General features: G+C 50.3%; 1 protein-coding gene across 2 annotated transcripts in view; it reads left to right on the forward strand.

Moving 5' to 3' along the window:
* Positions 1 to 25,439, forward strand: part of LOC142583430 (uncharacterized) — a 1,100,669-nt gene that overhangs the window by 630,353 nt on the left and 444,877 nt on the right. For both annotated transcript variants that reach the window (XM_075693897.1, XM_075693898.1), the window contains one exon: positions 12,235 to 12,342. In XM_075693897.1, coding sequence (XP_075550012.1) covers positions 12,235 to 12,342 — 108 coding nt within the window. The remainder of the gene's footprint in view (positions 1 to 12,234; positions 12,343 to 25,439) is intronic.

The following is a 25,439-nucleotide window of genomic DNA, read 5'->3' on the forward strand; positions in this document are numbered from 1 at the left end:
TTTTACTGCCGAGGCATTGGACATGTCGCTCGCCATTGCCGCAGCCGCTGGACTTCTCCGACGCTCTATTCTTCTGATTACCACCCTCGCCCCTCTAGCGTATCCTTTTCCTTCGCCGCTTCTATGCCCGCTGCATCATCTGACCCTGCGACACCTTTGACACGACCCCGCTACTCCCCTCACCTTCTCCCTCCCGTCGTCAATCTCGTTCGCCCCCGTCACGCCGTGCTCCTTCTCCGACCTACTCGCCGCACCCCCGACAGGGAAAGTAGATAGTGCAGCTTCTGGAGGTGAAGCTGCAATGGCGACATTGGCACAAAATCCTCGCTTCACATTATCCACGAACAAGAATCTTTTAGACGTTCTCGTCGGCAATGTTCCTGTGTGCGCGTTGATTGACACCGGGGCGCATGTGTCCATTATGAGTGCTCGTCTTCGCCGTCGGCTCAAAAGTTCTGACGCCCGCCCCGAACCGAGTTGTACAAGTCGCCGACGGAGGGACTGTCCCTATTGTTGGCATGTGCTCTGCCCGACTCACCATTGCTGAGAGACACACCGTCGTTCTCTTCACCGTCATCGAGCATTGCCCTCACGAACTCATTCTCGCTCTGGAATTTTTTGCCGATCATTCTGCCCTCATTGACTTTTCGGCCGGCTCACTTCGCCTTGACTTGCCTCTTCTTGCCGACCCTGTGGACCCGCCTCCAAGCCGTTTGAGCTGCATGGGTTTTATTCGCCTACCGCCCCACACTGTGACACACGACGACTTGTTGTCCTCACCTGCTGTACCTGACAGTAATTATGTGGTCGCACCAATTCCGGCAGTTACACTTACACGTGGTGTTAACGCGCCGCACACTGTGCTGACAATTACTGGCAACCGCGCTGCCTTCCCCTTGTCAATTTCGCTCTAACCGCACAAGTTCTGCCTCAGGGTATTTCATTGGCTAGAGTTAGCGCTTTGCAGGATGATGAGATCGAGCCATTCGCAGTGGAAGTTCGTCACAGTTCAGCCCTTACAGTGATGTCATCGCACGATACTGACGTCGACATTGAGAGGATGGTTTCCTCTGACCTTACACCTGCTCAAGCTGAAGCTCTTCGCCGCGTTCTTCAAGGCTATTGCGAAATTTTTGACTTTGACAATCGACCCTTAGGTCAAATGTCCGTCGTGACCCATCTCATAAACACTGGCGATGCCAACCCTATTCACCGATGTCCATATCATGTTTCTGCGTCCGAACGAGCTGTTATCCAACAGGAAGTCAAAAGGATGCTTGTAAAGGACATTATCGAGCCTTCCTGTAGTCCCTGGGCTTCTCCCGTCGTACTTGTCAAAAAGAAGGATGGAACGTGGCGTTTTTGTGTAGATTATCGCCACCTCAACAAAATCACAAAAAGGACGTGTCCCCTTTTCCACGTATTGATGGCACTCTAGACTTCCTGTACGGTGCCACGTATTTTTCTTCTATCGACTTGCGGTCTGGCTACTGGAAGATATCCATCGACGACATGGACCGAGAGCAGACTGCATTTGTTACCCCTGACGGCCTTTGTCAGTTCAAGGTGATGCCTTTCGGTCTCTGTAACGCGCCCGCCACCTTCGAACGAATGATGGACTCTTTGCTTCAGGATTTCAAGTGGTCCTCCTGTTGGTGCTATCTGGACGACCGTCATCGTTTATTCGCCCACTTTTGACAGGCATCTTGACCATCTTTTAGCGATTCTTGACGTGTTCCGACGCGCCGGTCTCCAGCTGAACTCGTCAAAATGTCATTTCGCTCGCCGCCAAATCACCGTCCTTGGACACCTCGTGGACGCCCGAGGCGTGAGACCTGATCCGGACGAAATTCGCGGCGTTACGAACTTTCCTGTTCCGAAGTCTACCAAAGACGTTCGCCGTTTCGTAGGGCTGTGCTCTTATTTCGGACGCTTTGTGAAGGATTTTGCGACCATCGCACGTCCCCTTACCGACCTCTTGAAGAAAGCTGCCCCATTTTCTTGGGGACCTGACCATGCCGCATCTTTTTCGCAGCTCAGTACTCTCCTTTCCACGCCTCCAGTTTTTAGCCACTTTGACCCGTCTGCCTCAACGGAAGTTCGAACTGATGCCAATGGTCACGGCATAGGAGCAGTGTTAGCACAACGCCAGCGTGGACATGATCGTGTTATAGCCTATGCTAGCCGACTTCTACCACCCGCTGAGGGCAATTATTCAATCACAGAGCGCGACTGCCTCGTTCTTTTGTGGGCTGTGGCGAAGTTTCGTCCAGACTTGTACGGACGCCCCTTCCGTGTTGCCACTGATGACCACGCGCTCTGCTGGCTGTCCTCGCTTAAGGACCCCACGGGACGACTCGCTCGCTGGGCATTACGCCTGCAAGAATATACCTTCTCCGTGGTATATAAGCCGGGACGCTTGCACCAGGATACCGATTGTTTGTGCCGCTACCCCGTCGATGAACCGGCTGATGCGGACGCCATCGCTTGCGTTTTCACTGTGTCGCAGTCGCTTGAAGTTGGCAACAAGCAACGTCGCAATCCCTCATTACGAGCCCCCGTCGACCATCTGGAGTCAACGCCTGGCGACACCTCTCTCCGGATGTTTCTCTTTAAGGAGGGGACGTTATACCGCCGCAATCTCGATCCGCACGGCCTTGACCGTGCGGATCGTAATTCCATCGCACCTGCGTTGGACGGTCCCCCAAAAACTTCACGACACTCCCTTGGCTGGACACTTGGGCGTCTCGCGCACATACGACCGTGTACGACGTCGATTCTATTGGCCGGGTCTCGCCCGCTCCGTGCGGCGTAACGTTGCCGCTTGTGAGCCCTGTCAGCGTCGGAAAAAGCCCTCCACACCTCGAGCTGGATGTCTCCAGCCCATGGACATCCCACGGGAACCCTTTTTCCGTGTTGGTCTAGACCTGCTTGGACCGTTTCCTCTCTCGGGCTCCGGAAATAAATGGGTCGCCGTGGCTACTGATTATGCTACGCGGTACGCAATCACCAGAGCACTTCCGACAAGTTGTGCTGCTGACGTTGCTGACTTTCTGCTCTATGACATCATTTTAGTGCACGGTGCTCCGCGCCAATTACTCACTGACCGTGACTGCAGCTTTCTGTCGGCCGTCGTCGAGGTCATCCTCCGCTCCTGCTAGACAAAGCACAAGTTCAGCACGTCCTACCACCCGCAGACCAACAACCTCACGGAGCGCCTCAACCGGACCATCACCGACATGCTTTCGAAGTACGTTGCGACCGACCACCACGACTGGGAACTTCACTTACCATATGTGACGTTCGCGTATAATTCATCGCGTCACGACACCACCGGCTATTCACCATTCCACCTCCTATATGGCCGAGAACGCGCGTTGCCCTTAGACACTTTGTTGCTCTCGGCCACACGTTCAGCCACTGAATACGCCCGCGACGCGATCGCGCACGCCGACCACGCGCGCCATCTCGCCCGCACCCGTCTCGAGGCCTCACAGGAGCATCAGAGACGCCTCTATGATTGCTGCCAACGCGACGCGCACTTTACTCCGGGTTTTCTGGTGCTTCTGTGGTCACCCATTCGACGTGTGGGCCTTTCTGAAACGCTGCTGTTGTGCTACACTGGCCCATACCGTGTGGTGCGACAAGTGACCGATGTCACGTATGAAGTCGTCCCCGCCGACCTCTCAGCGTCATCTTCGGCTGCAAGTGACATCGTTCACGTGGTGAGACTAAAGCCATACCATACACCTTTTACCGCGGATGTGTAGATTAAGCACCGGGACGGTGCTTCTACTGCCGGGGGTGATGCTGCGAAACAGCCACCACAGTGTGGCTGCACTGCAGAGGAGGAAGACGACGTGGACCCGCTTGATATTGACACGTGTGCTTATCTTTATCGGGCGACCACGTTTCGCCACTTAACAACTGTAATCGCACAGCGACGGACGCGCCTGCATGTATCCGACGTTTCTGGAAAGTTATCGATGCTTCTACCCGGCTGTCTGTTGTCGCCGAACCTTGTGTTATCTGGTTTCATCGCGTAACGCGAATGGTGTAGAACTTTGTGGAAGGCACGTGGGTCCAAACGATTAGTCTGGAACATTCGACGACTGCTCTATAAAAGTCGACGCGCTTCACCCGCTGATCAGATTTCCAACAATCGCCGACTCTGTTCGCCGCTTTCGTTGTGCTATAAGTGTAGCCTGTTTTGTGGGCACAGGTTCGCCCAGTAAAATCTAGTTTTGTCTTTCACAGTATTGCTACTGTGTTCTTAACGTCACCACCACGTGACATCTGGTGGAGGTGCTGGGTACGGCGGCGGCGGACGACGGAACTGCGGCGTGACAGGGCCCTGGCGCGGTCGCGGAGGGGGACCTTGACGGCGCGCGACGGCGGCGTAGGTCATCGCTTGCGGCTCAGGCTGCGGCGATTCAGGAGCTACTCCAAGCTGTTGTTGGAGCTCTTCACGCACGGCGTCGGCAATCGAAGCCACTTGGGGCTGTGATGATGGGAACAGCTTTTGTAGCTCCTCCCGCACGACAGCTCGGATAGTCTCGCGTAGGTCGTCGGTGGCCAGTGATTGAACCCCGGCGTAGTTTGTATAGTTCGTGCGGCGATCGAATTGCCGGTTCCGGATCTCGAGTGTCTTCTCAATGTTCGTCGCCTCACGAAGAAACTCTTCGACGGTCTTCGGTGGGCTTCTTACCATCCCGGCGAAAAGTTCCTGCTTTACACCACGCATCAGTAAGCGGACTTTCTTCTCCTCGGCCATATCCGGGTCGGCGTGGCGGAACAAACGGCTCATTTCTTCCGTAAAGATGGCGACGTTCTCGTTTGGCAGCTGCACTCGGGCGTCCAGCATAGCTTCAGCCCTTTCCTTGCGCACGACGCTTGTAAAGGTGCGTAGGAAGCCGGTACGGAACAGGTCCCACGTTGTCAAGGTCGATTCCCTGTTCTCAAACCAAGTTCTGGCGGTGTCTTCTAAGGCGAAGTAGACATGCCGCAGCTTCTCGTCGGAGTCCCAGTTGTTGAATGTTGCGATTAGTTCGTAGGGCACCAGCCATGATTCCGGGTCTTCAGTCGCTGCTCCATGGAAGGTTGGTGGGTCCCGAGGTTGTTGTAGGATAACGGGTGACGCTGGGGCAGCCATTGGGGTTGTCTTGACCACGATCTTCTTTGTCGTCTCAGGTAGAAGTCCGTGCTCTGGGGGCAGTCCTTGCAGTCTGCGGCTAGCACGCTGGTCTTGGGCGATGTTGGTTCTGTCCTCGGGCTTCGGGCTTGGATCGCGGCTTTGCGGGGGCGTTCGGTACATGAACGCACAAGCACCTCCACCAGAGTGTGCCTTGAGTGTGCTCGAACATCAAGTGAGCATCCCGCCTCGCTCCAGCATTGTTATTTCGGTCGGCACCGAAACACTCGCTGACGTAGAAGGCGTCATCGAATGTGACCAACGTCTACTGCTAGACCATGAAATTTGCGTCGCAAGAGGGATCGCTCGACTGCACGGAGGAAACACGAAAGTGTTGCTGACAAACTTCAGCCAGGAGTTCAAGCACATCAACAAGGGCACGACGATCGCATACATCGAGGAAATTCCGGAAAACAGCAATGCGTTTATCCTCTCGGACTCCGCCGCATCTACCCCTACGACCTTAGTTCCCGAACCAGACTTCGACATAAATCCAAGTCTCCCCGCGATTAAGCAACAACAGCTCAGAAGTCTACTTCGACGATACAAAGAGTGCTTTTCGACGTCATCAAGGATTCGACGAACCCCAGTCGCAAAGCATCGCATAACCGAAGAGGGCGCTCGACCTCTCCGCCAGAGCCCATACCGAGTTTCGGCGCGAGAACGCGAAGCTATAGGGCACCAAGTCGACGAAATGCTGCGCGACGACATCATCCAGCCGTCCAAAAGCCCGTGGGCATCTCCTGTAGTCTTGGTGAAAAAAAAGGAAGAAGCCCTGCGTTTCTGCGTCGATTATCGTCGTCTGAACAAGATCACGAAGAAGGACGTATACCCCCTCCCACGGATAGACGACGCACTGGATCGGCTCTGCAACGCTAAATAATTCTCGTCAATGGACCTCAAGTCTGGCTATTGGCAAATAGAAGTCGACGAAAGAGATCGCGAAAAGACGGCCTTCATCACCCCAGACGGCCTCTACGAGTTCAAGGTTATGCCATTTGAACTGTGCTCGGCGCCTGCAACGTTCCAGCGCGTGATGGACACGGTTTTAGCAGGATTGAAGTGGCAGACCTGTCTCGTTTACTTGGATGACGTCGTCGTCTTCGCCGGAAATATCGACGATCACCTGAGGCGGCTTGCGACAGTACTAGAGGCCATCAAGTCATCAGGGCTCACTCTGAAGGCGGAAAAGTGCCGATTCGCTTACGATGAGCTTTTGTTTCTAGGCCACGTCAACAGCAAATCAGGAGTACGCCCCGACCCACAGAAGACAGCTGCCATCGCAAAGTTCCCGCAGCCAACCGACAAGAAGGCAGTGCGCAGATTCCTTGGCATGTGTGCCTACTATAGGCGCTTTGTGAAGGGCTTTTCACGCATCGCGGAGCCGCTAACACATCTAACCAAATGTGATGTCGAGTTCAAGTGGGAAACGTCGCAGGCCAAGGCATTTCAAGAACTCAAACGACGCATGCAGTCGCCGCCGGTACTTGCACACTTCGACGAGGACGCCGATACCGAAATCCACACTGACGCCAGTAGCCTAGGCCTCGGTGCCGTCCTAGTTCAGAGGAAAGAAGGACTTGAACGGGTGATATCGCATGCTAGCCGGTCGCTGTCAAAAGCGGAAAGCAATTATTCTACGACTGAAAAGGAATGCCTCGCCATCATTTGGGCTACAGCTAAATTCCGCCCTTACCTCTATGGCAGGCCATTCAAAGTCGTCAGCGACCACCACGCGTTGTGTTGGCTAGCTAACTTAAAGGACCCTTCAGGACGGCTGGCGCGGTGGAGCCTCAGACTACAAGAATATGAGGTCACGGTAATATACAAGCCCGGAAGAAAACACTCCGACGCCGACTGCTTATCACGCGCCCCCATCGATCCCCCGCCGCAAGACGACGAGGACGACGACGCCTTCCTTGGGATAATAAGCGCGGAAGACTTCACTAAACAGCAACGAGCAGACCCGGAGCTAAAAGGCCTCGTCGAGTATTTGGAAGGGAACACCGACGTTGTCCCTAGGGCATTTAAACGCGGGTTCTCTTCGTTCACGCTACAAAACAACCTGCTCGTGAAGAAGAACTTCTCACCAGTCCGCGCCAGCTACCTTCTTGTTGTACCCTCAGCGCTGCGTGCAGAAATACTGCACGCCCTACACGACGATCCAACCGCTGGGCACCTGGGGTTCTCCCGGACGCTGTCGAGAATACAGGAAAGGTATTACTGGCCGCGTCTGACCGCCGACGTCGCCCGTTGCGTCAAGACATGCCGAGACTGCCAACGACGCAAGACACCACCGACAAGGCCAGCAGGATTACTACAGCCGATCGAACCTCCTCGCCGACCATTCCAGCAGATTGGGATGGATTTGTTGGGGCCGTTTCCGATGTCAACATCCGGGAATAAGTGGATCGTCGTGGCGACGGACTACCTCACCCGCTTTGCTGAAACTAAAGCCCTACCAAAAGGCAGCGCAGCCGAAGTGGCGAAATTTTTCGTCGAGAACATCCTGCTGCGACATGGTGCTCCAGAAGTCCTCATCACCGACAGAGGAACGGCTTTTACAGCAGAGCTCACCCAGGCCATTCTGCAGTATAGCCAGACAAGCCACAGGAGGACAACTGCCTACCATCCGCAGACGAATGGTCTCACGGAGCGCCTGAACAAGACCCTCGCCGACATGCTTGCAATGTACGTCGACGTCGAGCACAAGACGTGGGACGCGGTCCTGCCGTATGTAACCTTTGCTTACAACACTGCAGTGCAAGAAACAACACAGATCACGCCGTTTAAGCTGGTTTACGGCAGGATCCCGACAACGACGCTCGACGCCATGCTGCCCCACGTCACTGACGAAGAGAATGTTGACGTCGCTAGCTATCTGCAGCGCGCCGAAGAAGCCCGACAGCTCGCCCGCCTACCGATCAAGAACCAACAGAGGACCGACAGCCGACACTACAACCTCCGACGGCGCTTCGTCGAGTACCAGCCCGGCGACCGTGTTTGGGTTTGGACACCGATACGCCGACGAGGTCTGAGTGAGAAACTATTGCGCGCTATTTCGGACACTACAAGGTCATTCGACGTATTGGCGCACTGGACTATGAGGTCGTGCCAGATGGAATTTCGCATTCACAGCGGCGCCGCGCACGGTCTGAAGTGGTCCACGTGGTGCGTCTGAAACCCTTTTACGGACGCTGACGAACTTCCTTATTTTATTGTTTTCTTTGCTATGGGTGTTTTTCTTTATTACTTTCGTTTGTATGCAGCATCGGGTCGATGCTTTTAAGAGGGGGGTATTGACACGTGTGCTTATCTTTATCGGGCGACCACGTTTCGCTGCTTAAAAACTGTAATCGCACAGCGACGGACGCGCCTGCATGTATCCGACGTTTCTGGAAAGTTATCGATGCTTCTACCCGGCTGTCTGTTGTCGCCGAACCTTGTGTTATCTGATTTCATCGCGTAACGCGAATGGTGTAGAACTTTGTGGAAGGCACGCGGGTCCAAACGATTAGTCTGGAACATTCGACGACTGCTCTATAAAAGCCGACGCGCTTGACCCGCTGATCAGATTTCCGACGATCGCCGACTCTGTTCGCCGCTTTCGTTGTGCTATAAGTGTAGCCTGTTTTGTGGGCGCATGTTCGCCCAATAAAATCTAGTTTTGTCTTTCACAGTATTGCTACTGTGTTCTTAACGTCACCACCACGTGACAATATAGCGTCGCCATTGTGGCTTTCCGTTAGGTTCCTCTGAATGAATGTATGTAGCATTGTGCTACAGCTACACGTAACAATATTGAAGGTGGCACGCGGCATGTCAATTACTGGTGAGCATATAGAAATGGATAAGCGTGCCGAAATATAACTCTCAGAAATAAAGCATTCAGAGCCCCAGTATAAGTCTTTACTGAACAACCTAAATAGCTAGGGCGGATGACTATTTCCGTAGCAGGCGCTCACAATATGTCATTTCTGTGCTCCAAGACAACGTTCTGCTTAGAAGTGCTTTTATTGTAGATGTGAAAGATTTGCTCGATTGCGTGCTTCGGAAGGAAATGTGTGCTTTGGTTAAGGAGTGTACTGAGTAGGATGGCATTGCAGAACAAAATGCGCATGTAATTTTGTGCTCCTTCTGAACTTTTATTTAAATTTATTTTTATATTTTGACAGTGAGCTGTTCTTGCAGAGAAAATGGATATGTGTTTGTACCTGTGCGGCCCCGCAGCTATCCAGTAGTTTGCTGCTTTCTATTGGCCGCACATTAGTGTCCGCGCTTGACGAAACAAATCTCCTGGAGGGCTTTATACATGTTGATGACTTTAATTGGGTTCAACAAATGCCGTAATTCTCTTTTAAGCTGTTCTATACAATTCTATATTTTAGCCGCTTTTCGGCACTATCGGAACTAAACGCGTAAAATGTCTTGCCATGCTTTACTACAGTTTTATACACTTTATTTTCTTTTAAAGAAGACCATGTATGTTGGTCATGCAGCCCACGGTGCAGAAAGTTCTGAAGCGGTACCATTCTTAGTAGAACTTGCTTTTGGGCTATTTGGCAACTCGTCACAGCGAAATAATTAGGCGCAATTTTTCACTCCCGAATCAGGCACGCACACGCATGCACTCCAGAAGACTCTCCGCACTGAGCGCTGTGTGTCCCGGATATTCTTGATTGCATGTGTGTGTGGGCGCGCGCTTTAATGCGGGAGTGCGAAATTGCGCCTAATTAGTTCGTTACAATTCTGCACTCTCAAAACTTATCAAGAGAGCAATAGCCACTCTCTGCGTAAAATGCGCCCTCCCGAAATCGTCGGTTGATGCAATGCATGGACTCATAATTAATAAACAATTTGGCGAAGATCCTTGCAGCTGGTATCCGTGCTCGGTCACAAATACAGTCTCGATCGAGAACTGTCGTAAAGAAGGTGAAGGGTATGACATGAAAAGGGTCATCTCAACCGAAAAAAAGAAACATGAAGTCTCAAGTAATCGCCTACTTGGATAAGCTGTATCACAATGTCAATAAGGTGGCCGGTGGGTATGGCATACCAGCGTTTTTTCCCGTGCCGCGTAAACTCGATGGCTTCTGCCCGCTTCTTGTATGCGAAAACAGAAAGCGCGGATACGGGAAAAAGCGCGCGAGGCCGAATGTAAAACGCGCAACAGGCGTGGTTCACCTGTTACCACTGTGGTGTGACTAGGACCATGGAGCTCAAACTGGGCCGAGGCAGACAGCGACCGATCGCGAAAGCACGAATGTTCAAGCGAAAGTAGTGATCTACCTGGCACATTGCGTGGCCTACCAGTGTGGGGCAAATGGAAACAAAGGGGGTGGTTACAAGCTGCTAGTCTGGCTTCTTATGGACAATCTCAACAATGTTAAAGTATTTCAAGGTCGCTAGTTCATTTCATGCGCCGAGAAGGCAAGCCCTTCAAGAGGGATAACCGAACGCTACCTCCAAGCCTGTTAGTGCTGAAGAACGGTCCATTGATGAAAGGTAAAACAGCCTGCGAACGGAAATATTTAGAATAGTTGTTGGGCTACTTGGTTCAATACTTTCCAAAGATGAGCGCAGAAGTCGTGCAGGAAATCAGAGACCAGAGAAGCAAGACGCTGAAGAAAGGAAAATGCGTCTTTCCTCTTTGGCATCTCATTTTCCCGCACCACTTTTGCGATCCCCTTTGAATGATGAAGTAAATACTTCGTAAATATATGATGAAGTAAATATTTCGCGAACGTTGTGATTTAGCCAAGTGTCTGTCAGTGCCGCTACGATGTCCATAAAACAATCGCCTATTGTTTGAACGTTGTCGCGTTTGTTGAGCACACTTCTAATGCTGAAGAAAAGCATTGTCACGAGCCAGCATCCACTTCCCGCTCGCGCATTTCTACGCCGCAGTACCTGTGTTATAGCGACAGCGGCTGTCACCTGTACGAGGATCGCGCACCCTGCCATAGCAATGAATTGTTTCTATACATGAAAAGCTTAAATTATCACAGCTTTATGGCTGCTTCTCCAGACTGGCTTCTAGCGAACTCGACAAGCTTTTTGTGAAAATCACGTGTGGCAGGCGAGTACTTGGCTTACGCACCTTCTTTATTTAGTTTATGTGCACCCGAAAAGCACTTTCTGTCTGCATTTATAGTGGAGATATTACAAAACATCGAAATGTAAAATAAATTATCTGACATTTCGTGTCAAAACCACAATCTGATTATGAGGCACGTCGTAGTGAGGGACTCCGGAAATTTGGACCACCTGGGGTTCTTAACGTGCACCTAAATCTAGCACACGGGGGAATTGGTATTTCGCCCCATCGAAATGTGGCCGCCGTTACCGGCATTCAATCCCGCGCCCTGGTGCTTAGCAGTCCAATATGACAGCTGCTAAGCAACCACGGCGGTCCAAAATATTTTATCCACACCTATTCACTGATTGCGCTCAACGCGATGAACGCGCTCAATTGCGTCAGTAGAACGACTATCAACAATGCATATTATCATATCTCCCATGCGTGCTCCTAGCATTTATTCGAGTTCGGGACCTCTTGGGACAAAACCTTGTTCCTTCTTGAAGTACCTTCCATTTGATTCAATTCATTTTGATAAAGAGCAGACAGGGCAACCTGTCATTGCTAAAGCGCCTTAAGAATTTGTTTCTCTTGTAATAGATGGCATGGTACGCACATATATGGAGATGTAGCAAAGCGCTGAATTTTTATTGAACCATGTAGAACTTATGTGTCACCAGTAAAATGGTCTTAAATCCTCATAATCGAGCAAATTAATAAAACAAAAGAGGCAACAAGTAGCGGCTTAGCCCAGAAGATCCGCACGGCGCCTCTAAGTTGAGCTGCGGATACTGCTGTTCTTCATTTATTTACGAGGGCGTGTGTAATCATCCCCAAGACCTACGAGTGTTAACTGGCATTACCACGAGCGTCACGTATAAAATGCGATACTAGTAGTAGGCCTGCGGCCACTAGACTTTGTAAGCAATCGAATGCATATCTCACTGGTTATTGTTGCTTCCAGGGCATTCCCGGCTCATCAGGCCACAAAGGTGAACAAGGCTTGAAAGGAGACATGGGACCTATGGGTCCAAGGGGCATCTCCGGACCTCCAGGTCCTTCTGGGAAACGGGTGAGCATGTATTAATATCCTTGCTTTAAATGCTCCTTGGGCTCCAATACAGAGGCGTGCTTTGTTTCCCAAGAAAAAGAACGAAAAACCTTCGTTCGCTCATAGATGAAAGCTTCTACAGCTGGCACTGATTTTGATTTCGCTCGTCCCACGCTGTGTCTTCGAGTCTTCTAATTTTACACCATCCACTCCTTGATTGTGTGCCCCTTGACATAACTTCCCTTACTCTGTTAAGCCACTGGCTATGCGTTCTACGCACTGCACGGCATCCCTTACTTGCTAGTTATAATTATCAACTAGAATACTTTTACGGGGAGGTGAGAAAGCGAACGACGATTGCTCAGAAGACGACGAAAAGTCAACACAGTCTCACTGGGCTCTCTTCCATGTCCGTCAACGTTCTGTATCTTTGCAAATACATCTTGTATATAGCTTCATACACGTAATATTTGGTGAAAATACGAGGTAGCCGTCTTCGAAATTTGGCCACCTGGGTTAGTTAGTGAAATAATGTTGTTGGTGCAGAATTCTCTTGTCCCGTTGTGCGTGCTACGTGAGCCCGGTGGCCAGATGCTTCAATGAGTGCTGGAGGGGGCACGCTAAGGAAGGATTTCTTACTCTGCATCCCAACAGTTGCGGATGAACCCACAATTCCAGCGAACCACAGTGATTTGTAAATGTAAGCTCGATGATACGCATGTAACCAGCGAGGCAGCTCAGATGGCCAGGGAACGATAGGTCTGCCTGAGCAAAGCGTCGGTTTTCTTATCCAGCAAAGGACTTAGATGGAAGGCTGAAGATAAGAGGTTACGCATGGGACGGCTGTGATTGTCTAAGCTTTTATGCATTCGCATTTTTTGGGTTATTTTCATTTTTGGCTGCCGATCGGTATCATTTAAATCTTTCGGCGCATGCGTATGTATTCGCATTCCTGTGAATTAATATCGCCAGTTGGAATTCAACATTTGTCCCGTCAGGCTGATTTTCGTTCCCATGTTTTTTCGTGCTGTTCACCATAAGAACTTTGTTACCATAAGAGCTTGTTACCATGCCTCTTAAAGGGAAGCTGAAGAGTCTGTCGAATTCAATGAGACGCTCATATACGGATGCGGGAACCTTATAAACCATGCAGGCAAACTTTTGGCAGGATTGTTCACTTCGGAGCGACGTAATCGTCGGTTAAAATTGAGCTGTAGCTCCGCCCCCGTCGAGAGCCGCGCGCTGCTGCTGACGTTGACGATGTGAGCGGAGACCGGAAAGCGTGCCGCAGTTACGTCAGCACTGGTGTTCCGTTCCTTCGCAGTCTCCGCGACCGCGCCTGACCGTGCTTAATTCTGCGTGCGTGCTGTCCTAATCTGCGTCGCTCGACCCTACATTCCATTGCTTGTGTGTATGTAGAGTGGTAGTTGACGTGCCAAGCATCAATTGAACTTGTAGGCCGATCATGCCGGCGTTTTGCGCAGCCTACGGTTGCGCGAACACCAGCGGCCGCGACGATGTTCCGATGTTCCATTAATTCCCTCAAGACAAGAAGCTTTCAGCTAAGTAGGAGGCTGCTGTGAAGCGAAAGAACTTCAAGCGCTCAAGAACAACAGTCCTGTGCTCTAACCAATTCCGTGACGACGATTACTAGCAGAGTTTATCAATAATGAGTGCTTTAGGTTCTCCTTCGTGTTATCCCGCTGAACGGAAGGTGCATGTTTATCTCCCAACCTTGACGCATGTTTCATCGCCAAGCGCCGCTAATTTTCTATTCGCACGTGTGTTGTGAAACAGCCTGCATGCAGCTACCATAACGCAGTGCAAGTGTAAAGTTTGCATGTGTTGGAAAGCCGGCTCACGCCAGGACGCTGCGCTCCCCCTTCTCTCGCACGCAAACCGACCATCTCACGTAGCCGACGGAATTCGCCGGTTACGAGTATCGTGCGGATGGCGCGCTGATGAAGGTTCACGTGCTAAAACAGCCGGTAAACTTTTACCGCGTTTAAACCGTTTGTTTAAATTGCTGACAGCTTTGGGGCAGCGCACAAATGCCGAAGATCGCATCACCGCTTACGTTCTACGAAGAGGCATGCAGGAACAAAACACTAAAGTTGTTTGTCCGGAAACGTACTCACTGGATCTCTGAGTGCAGCTTAGCAAAAAACATGCTCACCAAAGAACATTTCCAACACAAGGAGATGCTAACACATCGCCTTCGTTCGCGGGGAAAGCACTGCTTGCACCAGCATTATTCTTCTTGGAGAGGCCGGCTCTTTGCAATCGGCGCGTGCATGTAGGGAGTAAAGTATAAACAGCGTACAAGTGATCTTGCATGCGACAGCGACAAGCGAGGCGATGGCTGTCGCGTTCAGTCGTCGCCTACAAGCCGAACTCCAAGCGAGCGATGGCTTTGAGCCAAGACTTTCCGGTATGAGGGCAGCGATATACGCGCCGAAACTAGCGTGACGCGTGCTTTAATAATTTAAGTCGATGTATTTTACTGTAAAAAGCAGCATAAAATATTTCTGATGGTCTTGCACTAGGTTCTTATTCTTGCACGTGTAAAATTCACTAGTTTGCTCGTTCCGTGCGACAAACAGTAGTATTTGAATTATGTACATCCCGTTCCGGCTTCGCACTATTGGCTAGTAGCTCATAGCACTTCCGGGCGATGAGCGACGACTTCTAGATTTATAGGAAGGAGCGATCGAGCGACAACACCGAGCGATCTGTTCAAGCGACGGCCTGTTTTGTCACTCGAAGCCGTTGCCCGTCGCCGTCGCGTGCAAGGTAGCTCTCGTGGGGTTTGGACTTAACGCCGAGCTCCTCAGAGAAACGCAAGCTCTCGAAATCTTTCATGATCGTGTCAGCAAAACAGCACCAAACTATCTTGCACCGTGCTTCATGTGTAGCGGCAGCTGTCGGTCCGGACGAGCACCACTGTTGATGAGACGAGGCGCCCGACCAATCACAGGCGGAAATGAGGCGCGCGAGCTGCCTTGTGTCTGCTGCTGCATTTTTCGTCGAAATAAAATCTGTTTTCGCTTTCTTTCGCTCAACTTCGATGCAATATTCGAATTCAGAGGGTTGAAAACCATGATGTACTGCTCTTCACTCATTTTTTCTGGAAAAGCTTTCAGCTTCCCTTTAAGGAGGAAACGTCGTGTACGCCTGAACCTGTATCCTCAGCCACCCAGTATATTTCCCTTCCCCATCAGTTTATTGACGTAAAAAAATGGCTGACCATGTACGAAAGTGCCGACAAGGAGAACAGGTGGAACCTGACTGTAATGGTAGCCAATATCATTTTTAGCCGCACGAAACCCCCCGTGTTTGGTTGCAAACATGTGCAGTTGAGCTCAGTAGATGGGAGCTGTTGAAACACAATCCATTTGGTTGAAAGCTAGCCGCTAAACACAGCTCGATACCTGCGTCCAAACTGCTACTGACTGATAAGTCGCCTTCGTTCAAGGTTTCCTCACACTATACTTCAGAATCGACACTTCTACGGCAGAGTCCGACAAAGTAGGACATATACCCTAATACCTTGCGTACGACGCATTATATCTCCTGGTCTCTCACGACATATCTGCTGTTGACGTCATCATAAAGTAATGCCACTGGTTCGTGCTAGTGAAGGACTGCCATGTCAACGATGGTCCGTTTTTACGGATTTCCGAATGTTGCCGCGACATCCTGCTGCATCGACGAAGCCAAACTACCACGCTGCTGCGGTGACGTGACTCGTATTTTGTGTCGCGAACTCGAAGCTGCTTTTCCTGCCTCACCATATCAGATGTTCTGGGACCACTCTGCAGCAAGAGTATATTTAACACAGTCCATTGTTCACTAGCAAAACCCAAACTTGTGCCTCCTGAGCACCTGCTTTCTAAATCGCGCTGACGGCAGTATGAATCATCCTCTGACCATACCCTACCCAAACCCGCTCTTTACTTTTCTATATTCAAATCTATATGAACGGCGTACAGCTTATCAGCAGTGAATCTGAACGTTCCTACTCCTAAACATACTTTTTAATCTCTCCAATTTGCCCCGAAGGGATCCACCTTACCACTTCCACGACGCTTCCGACGCCTCCACTGCTGATCGGCATTACGCTCGCTTGTCCTAGCAGCAACATTGTTAGACAAGGGTACACCAACTTCGCCGCCCTAGTTCTTTGACATGGCCAGGACCCACTGAGCATGAAAACTAGGCAAGAAGGCATCTAGAGGTGGTGCTGCAGTCTTATAATCACCACCTAATGCTCCACTGACGCCATCAACAACGCACAGCCTTCTATATTTAGCGAGACTTCTAGATATCCAACCATCGAGATGTTCAAGTAGAGGTCACATCTGTAAAAGCACTCATGTATACCGGGACACACATATTCATTATGAGTACTCAGCTTCGCTGTCATCTAAAGAAATTTCTCACACGTGCCATCAGTCTGGTCGCACGCATCGCCCACGGCAGCGTGGTTGACTTGGTGGGAATGCGTGCGGTTGGCGCAGGTATTCCCACCAACGCCACCATCGCCCCTCTGTCAACTTTTTCACCCTGCTTGCCCCCATAGCCTGATGCTTGACATAGACTTTCTTTGAGTTCATTGTGCGCTGAGCATATGCTCAGCAAGGGTGTCCGTGTCAACCTGCCTCTCCTCTTCAATCTTCGTAATCCGCCCGATGCTGGCCTAAGTCCCACTGGTCTTTATTTTTTTCGTGTGCCGCCAAGTGTTCTGACGTGCATTGAACTGTCGCTTTCGCCACCTGTTCAGAATGGTTATTACAACGCTGCCCCCATTCCTACTGTTGTTCTCACATACACCTGTCTAACGTCACCGTCCCTCATACAGTACTGACTGTTACCGACAACCAGACGTGCCTTCTTCTGGTAAATGTTGACTTCACAAAATAAGTGGTACTACAAGAAATACAATTCGCCATGGTCAGTTCACAGTTTTGCCATCGACGACTACTGTGAGCCCTTTTAAGTCTGCCACTTGCCCTGATGATGACATTGAAAAATGAGTGCTCGAGACCTCCTGTGCGGCGCAGCTGAAGGTGTCTGTAATTCTTGTTTTGCTTGAACATATCTTCGAATTAAATGACAGTACCTTGGACCACAAGTCTCTTGTGAAGCATCGTACCTACAACGGTAATGCTCACCCAATACACCGAAGACCCTAGCGAGTTGCAGCGTCATCGTGCCAAACCATCAAAGCTGAAGAGGACAAGGTGCTAGCAAGAGACATCGTTGAGCTATCGTCAGTTCCTGGGCGTCACCTGTCATGTTAGTCAAGAAAAATACAGCACGTGCATACTTAGCGTTGACTGTCGCCACCTCAATCTCACCGTAAAAAATGATGTGTGCCGTAGTTCGCATACATGACGTCCTTGATGGTGTCAATGGTGCCAAGTACTTTTCCCTCCGTCGACAACCTTGGGTATCGGCAAATTGCTGTGCGCGATCTCGATCGTGAAAAGACAGTTTTTCTAAAACCGGGTGGACTTAATCAATTTAAGGCTATGCTTTTGACTGATGCAATGCTCCTGTCACATTTGAGTGCACGATGGACTGTTTATTTCCAGGTTTCTTGTGGGCGGCTCCTGTACGCTACCTAGATGAGAGTTTAGTGTTTTCGCCTACGCTCTTCGCACAGCTTCAACGCCTCCAGCCATTATTTATATTTTTTTGAAGGCAGGCCTCCATGTTCAATTGGAAGAATATTACTTTGGCTAGCGTGAGAAAATGCGCTTGCACCCCTCGTCGACGCTTCTGGAATATGATCTTATGCAGGAATAATTCGCACCATCAAATACTTTCCTGTCACATTTTGCAAAGCAATCTCAGAGCTTTATGGGACCTTGCCTTGCTTCTGCGTACGTCAGCAGCCTTTTTACACGTTCGGAGCGAAAATGCTCCTTTTTTGAACTTGTGTCTAGCTTTTGTTCGGGCGATTTCGAAATTTTGTCCCTGCCTATATGGCCGAACCTTCACTACTGTCACAGGCCTGCTCCATCTTGGCTTTCGTGCTTAAAAAAGCCCACAAGTAGGCTGAAGCGATAGACTTTGAGGCTGCCATATAACCATATCTATACAGCCATGTCCATTATAGAGAGGCGTGAGGAAGGTCTCCAATGACTCCGTAACCTTCACATGACTGTTGGAACCAGTCTCGTCCTCGCAAGGAATGCTTTCCGAAAAGGCCACCGTTTGTAGACAGGCGTCGACCTCGCTCTCCGCTTGCTTTACCATTAGGATTCTGCTACGTTGCACTTCCCGTACTTTGCATTCACCAACGCGACCCCAACCATGGCTGGTCGCTCAATTGCCTCTAGAGAATGAACTCTCTGTTCGTACCGTTGATCCTGCCACTCGCTCTCGACCGGGATATCGAACGGCCAGCTCTCTTAGCTGTATTGTAAGTCCGAAACTCTTCCTCCCAAGAAGGGAGAGAATACGCAGGACACCTTGAAGGGAACCGCACCATACAGCTCATAGGACCAAAACTTACAGTTAAGCTCAACCTCCGCGCAAATCTTGTCGAAAAGGGCAAGAAAAAGTTTTTTTTTCTTCTCGCAGACTTTGAATATGCTCAGCCTATACTCTACCTGCTGCCTTCTAAGGTGCAGGATTTCCTTTCGAATTTTTTCCTATACGAATTCTGGCTCTTCACGTTTGCGTTCCCGTCCCGTTCCCTTTCGTACTCTTGCTGTTCTCGCTTTCACTCTAGTGATTCTTTACCCTCACGTTGTACATGCTCTTTTTTTTAATGATTTATGGAACTGCTCAACTTCCTAACCGTATGCCCCAATCGCATCAATCGCGTCAATGACCTCCAGATTTCTCTTTAATTAAGCAATCTGAAGGCCCAGCATTCTGGCCAAGTTTAACAACTCCGGCTTCTTTAGTGCCTTTAAGTCCATGGCTGTCCTTAGTGCTGCTAACTTACACTCCACGACAACTTTGACGTACTCGAAATATGCCGTGAACATTTACACAATATCTGTGCTTTGTACTTCACCCAAAAATTACCCGATGACATGTGATATTTCAGTGAAGAAAAGCCGTACACTCACCATATGAAGTCATGAATCCTGACACCTTCCTTCCGAAGTTGTCACCAGGGGCGTCAGTTCTTGCGAGCACGAAGCGCGGTCAATACCATTTTATGCCAACCAGTACTCGCGTCAGATGATGGCGACTGGCGTTGGCCGCAGGTTGCGTGTCACCGGTGTCATCCATTTATTGCGATTCGGTGCCCCAGCAGCCATTATGGTTCCGTGGCTGGTGATGTGCCAGGTGCCGGGCGATTGAGAGGTTCGCAACGACGTCCAAGAGATGTCAAAATGGGTTTATTTACACAATCATGATTTACATGTACGAGCACGAGTACGACCAGCAGTACGACCATGAGCACACAACACTAAAGATCTCATTTTTAAGCGCTCTTTTTCCCCTTTCCATCGTCGGGGAAATTCACTGTTCTTCTCAGCCCATCACAATCGTCCGACCGTTCGAAAAATCTCACTCATGACGTCGCAGTGTTCCGATGGACTCCGCCTCCAATCTTTCGCGATCACCCCTGCATACGAGACAACGACATAGCAAACTGGGAACATGACGTCAACGTCGTTCCTACGGAAGTCCTCGATATTGGCCCCTTTTATCAATTAGTGAGCTCAGCGTGACGGTCCGCTTGTCAGGGTCATGTTAAGATGGAGTGGTCTTCGTGGTAATTGTTGCTTCCATGGAGGACGGCGGCTGTTGTCGCCTCGAACTAAGCTCCTTTGTTTGCGCATCACAGTCTATGTCGGGTCTAGTCTAGCCCAGGCCGGCGCTTGTATTGCCCGTCAGCTTTGGTGACGGTGATTTAGTCGCCAGCTGCCTGGTCCTGAGAAAACGACGATACAGCGTGAAGGGCCTGTCATAGACCAGTGACGTATTATCTGCCGCGGAGGGATGCCGGGTACAACAGTGCGAATCGCCAATTGCAGCAACACCCAGTGACAAAGTTGCAATAACACCAAAGGCACCAAAGTTGGTGACATGCTCATTAAGGAGAGCCACATACACAGTGCATTCATGGCGCAGCTCACTAAAGCACTGGCTTGGAAGCCGTTCCTTGAAACGCGGCACCTACCCAGTGCATTTGTGGCGCAGCCTGCTAGTATGTTGGTTTCTATGCCTCAGAAACCTTTCCGAAGTGCGTTCCATTCACCTTAGTGTCGCAGAATGTTAAGGAGTCTTTTTTGTCATTGCGGAGCGGTACATCCCCTGTGGCACATACCTAGTTGCCCAAGTTAGCGTTAAAGACGTTCAACGTGGGAAACTTTACCAGAGAAAGGGGACGGCGATGCTCCACGGAGAAGTCGGAGCTCCTCAGGGTCGGCAAGCACCCAACGCAAGCGGCACTGGAGGTGACCCTCGAGGGACACAACATCCCGGAGAACATGATTAGGATCCTGGGCATGTGGCTACAAGGCAGCCGGAAGTGCAGCCGCACCATTAGCCTGCTGAGCGAAGCGGCGGAACAGGTGGGCCGCATGATCAATAGGGTCTCCCAAAAGAGATACGGAATGAAAGAAGACACTCTCAAGCTAGTCAACAGCCTAATTGTCAGCCGAGTCACGTACTCCATGCCGTACCACGTGACGACCAAGGCAGAAAGAGAGCAAGCAGACACCATCCTCAGGAAGGCGTACAAGACGCGCGTCTACCCAGAAACACGCTGAACGAGAAGTTGCTCCAGCTGGGCATCAGTAACACCTTCAGCGAGCTCGCCGAGGCTCTGCTGGGTACGCAAACCGCGAGACTCAGAGGCACCCCTACGGGACGAGCGCTCCTGAGGAGGTTGGGTCGGGATACGAGCGGACTGACAGACAGATACGCGGATGTACCGGACCACCTCAGGAAAACCATTAATGTGGGACCACTGTCAAAAAATATGGATCCCAACATACACGAAAACAGGCGAAAAGCTAGGGCCGAATACGTTGAGAGAACGCTAGCCCAGCTAGACAATATAGTATACACGGACGCCGCCGTATATCCACACGGAAAAGAATGCGTGGCCGCGACGGTAGTGGTTAACAAGGAAGGAAACCCGATCACGTATGCCACGGCAAAGGTCGCTGGCACAGCGGAGGCCGAGGAGATTGCCGTAGCGCTGGCGGCAGCGGAAGGTTATAGAAAAGGCCGATCTCTCAACATACTGACGGACTCAAAAGAGGTGTGCAGGAACTACATGAGGCGCAGAATCAGCGAAACTGCCCTCAGAATACTCAGCGGAGCCACCTCCGCCGAGAAGTAAAAGCCCAGGCACAACCTAATCTGGATCCCGGGTCACGTAGGCATAGGGGGGAAGTAAAGGGCAGACAGCCTAGCTCGAGGCGAAGCGTTCCCAGCAGGGCGGTCTAATGCCCCGGAGACCCACCTACAGGCTTGCGAGGGGAGATACGCAGAGACCCTGAACTTACATAGAGGAAATAGAATAAGATATCCGCCACCACACAAAGCCCTCACAAAGGAGGAAGCGCCCAGCTGGCGCAGACTACAAACAAACTCCTTCTCCAATTTACACGTGCTCAATAAGATGTTTCCGACACAATACAGGGCCACCTGCCCTTGGTGCGGTGCCACACCTACACTCTACCACATCCCCTGGGAGTGCGAAGGCACCAAAGCATCCCACAAACACGAGCACCCGAGAGCGGAGCTATGGGAGAGTCGGCTCACCAGCAGCGAGCTCACGGCCCAAAGGACCCTAATGCAGCACACGAGCGATGCAGCACGACTCGGAGCCTTGGAATAGGGGCCCACCCTTGCGGAAGAGAAGTCTCAAGTCGCCAGCGCCAAGAAGATGAAGACGACGGAGACCTCGTAACCGCGAAACTCTTGAAAGACTTAATAAAGATTTTTCACTCACTCACTCAATGAAGGGTGGCACATACCTAGCGACCCGAATCGTCAGGAAAGATGTTCATTGGAGACCAGCACAGATAGAGCGGCACACACCCAGCACTTTAAGTCCGCGTCGTTAAATTTCTTCGCATAGCGGCACCTACCAAGGCCTGCATCTACAGTGATTCTTGTCGGCGTGATCGAGGTTCGCTGACGAGCTTTACGTATGTACGCATTTCCACACACTCGATGACCGAAGTTAGTCCAAGCATTGGTTTTGAACTGAGCCCTTTAGCCCGTTGACGTACTCGTTTCACCACCGACCGCTTCACAGCAGGGTAGCTGCGCAGGATGCACTCTGAGCCAGTTCTATGCCCAATGTGGCCCGGCAATTAAACACCCTGCAGGTCATCGTAGTCGCGCACAGGAAGCCACTCCGCGAGCGCAGCGCGTCGGCTGCGAAGTGAGTGGCCTTTGCGTGCCGCACTATGCGTGGGCCATTGACGTCTAGCTGCCTTTTTCGACAGTGCTGTTGTGCGGCAAGTGTCGCGCTCCGCACACCTGGGTGCAGAACGCAATGAATACCGCTATGGCCTGGACGGGGACGGCCAAGTTGGGGAGTCCTCGCCTCTACGGCATCTTCAACGGATGTCGCTGCTTTACCAAGTTTGAAGGATTTTACCATGTGGCTACCCCCTCTTCGACGTAGTACTGTCGCACCTGAGCATGAAGCTGTTTACTTTGTCCATGCGCCATAATTACCTGCCATGTAATTTCGCAGATAGAAGTCTTCTCCAGTTTTTGGGTTATGTTCGATGCTGCCTAAGCGAATGTTGCTGATATTCAAAAAGGTCTATGCACTGTGAGAAATCGCGAAGCCAGAAGTGCTGTTAGTGAAGCGAAAGCAATGTGCAACAATAGTTGGGTCCTGCCATAATCTTTGCCGAGTTTCCTGCTATCAATCACATTTTACGAAGATGAAGATGGCTAATCATGCTTTCACCACTTTATGGGAGGTATCCACACGGATTTTTTGTTTATTAGAGAATTGTATTTTTTCGGAAAATACTCATTCTTAAAACGCAGACAATTATAGAAAGCGCTTCAAGTTAGATAGACTAGACGAATATTTGCCTGGAATATCCAAAGGCGTTTAATACAAATTTATTAATTTAACTTTGATATACGGCCGACTACGCCCCCCCCCCCCCATGACAGACTCCACTAGACCAATGCCAAAAGAAAAAGGAACGAAATAATTCTTACTGTGCGTTAGCCTTCCCTCCTACCGGGAATGTCGTACCTTGCAACCGAGACCGGCTTCTTCTTACGAATAAAGTTATTAGTTGAGCCTATGGCTTGTTCTGTGTGTCCTCTTTTTAATTGAGCAGTTCGCTCCAATATGTCTATAAATAAACTCCAACTGGCGTTGCAACATGTCCTGCGTTTTGATTTTGGCGGAGAGCTTCCAACGCGTAACCATTGAGCGCCCCGTGTCACAGAAAATCTGACGTCAGCGGCGTTGTCCGTGCGAGAAAAATTACCCTGAACCGCGCATTCCTAACCACAGAGGCCTTCCGTGCGGCGCATAGGCGTTACTGAACTTATTGAATTTTTCCAAGTAAAATGCGTAAGAAAATTCTCTAAGTACAACTTACGCGCAACCTACAGACTTGATAGCGTCGTTTTGTAACTTGAATATACGAGAAAACCTAACTCTGTTACGCGGAAACTCTAACACAAAGCCCTTTCCAGCTGACGTCCGAGTTATGTCATAGTAGGGTGGTGCTCCCCGTTCGGTTCCTTGCGACACCATCCAGATGGCGCTCGCCTCTGTGCACCTGCGGCAACAGCGGCGCCCGCCGATGGGAGGAGGGGGGGGGGGGAGGCGGGAAGAAAAAAAAAGAACCATAATGCTCGCCTTCGTGCATAGCGTTCGCCGCCAGCGTTTCCACTAAACATGACGGCTATATAAGCTGCCGTTGATAACGGGAAGCGTGAGAAGCAGTCAGGTATCTTGAATACTATCGAGCTCCTTTCTTAAAGGCGAAGTTTCAGCGTCCTCCAACTTTCTTTTTTTTTTAGATTTGGCCACATTGCAGGCTGTATTTCTTTGGTGAGCAGGTTATGGGCGTTGCTGATTTTCTTTTGTTATTTTATGCAGGGGTGCTAGAATAACCTAATTTTCAAGCGAACTTACGAAAAGTAGAACACACACGGTTTCAAGATATCCAATCAAATACTCAATATTTGCAATTTTAAAGCGTAATGAAACATTGCGTTCTGTGTAAAGAATTTAGTAACATAAGGTATCTTTCGGCTATTTCTTATATCTCATGGCGTTATCAGCTAGATTTCGGCGCGTAAATGAGAAACAGAAAAAAAGAATCGCCTTTTAACCGGTGGCACATTCCAATCGAAAAATTGAATATAAAAGCAACATTTCAGCACACACGTAATTTTCCGATGCGGATTGAAGGAGCTAAGTGAAACATTGCCGCACCACACGTTGTTTTAAATAGCCAACTGCTTGGCCGAAATTGGGACAACCCGCAGCCGTAGCGCACTGATGCTGCGCTGCCGAACTTGAGGTGGCGATGGGTTCGATTTCGACCGCGACGGCTACATTACGACGGAGGCAAAAGGCAAGAACGCGCGCTTACCGTGCACGCGTTGAGGAATCCCGGGTGGTCCAAAGTGCTGTGGAGCTAACCAATACGGTGTGCTTCGTAATCATATGGTGGTTTTCTGTACTCAAAACTCCATAAATACTTATATTATGAAACGGAGACAGCAATTTCACAGGCATCTTAAGGAGAGACATACTTATTTAACAGCTGGAAACTAGCATCCTATCCCTCCTCGCGTTAGCTCAAAAACTGCTTCACTTGTGCAACAACCGCAGGATCTACGTTCGCAAGTGTCAACTTGCTTCAGGCTTCCTTCGTGTACTGTGATAAAATAGTGGTGGTCCTTCAGCATTCCAACAGGATGAATTTCTGGCAACTTCAAATGGTGAAAACTCAAATTGAATAAGAGTCTAGTAGAAAATCTGTTTCGATTTGTACCCAAAGTTAGAAATATTCACATACATCCAGTTTTTGTTTTCTAACATCTAATACCTTTGACTTCGAGATCTCATTTTCTGGAACGCCTTTTCCACTGCTTTCTTTCGTGATTGCTCTAACAGAAGCGGTGTCTGACAT

This window comes from Dermacentor variabilis, chromosome 5 (genome assembly GCF_050947875.1).
Source record: "Dermacentor variabilis isolate Ectoservices chromosome 5, ASM5094787v1, whole genome shotgun sequence".
Taxonomy (NCBI): domain Eukaryota; kingdom Metazoa; phylum Arthropoda; class Arachnida; order Ixodida; family Ixodidae; genus Dermacentor; species Dermacentor variabilis.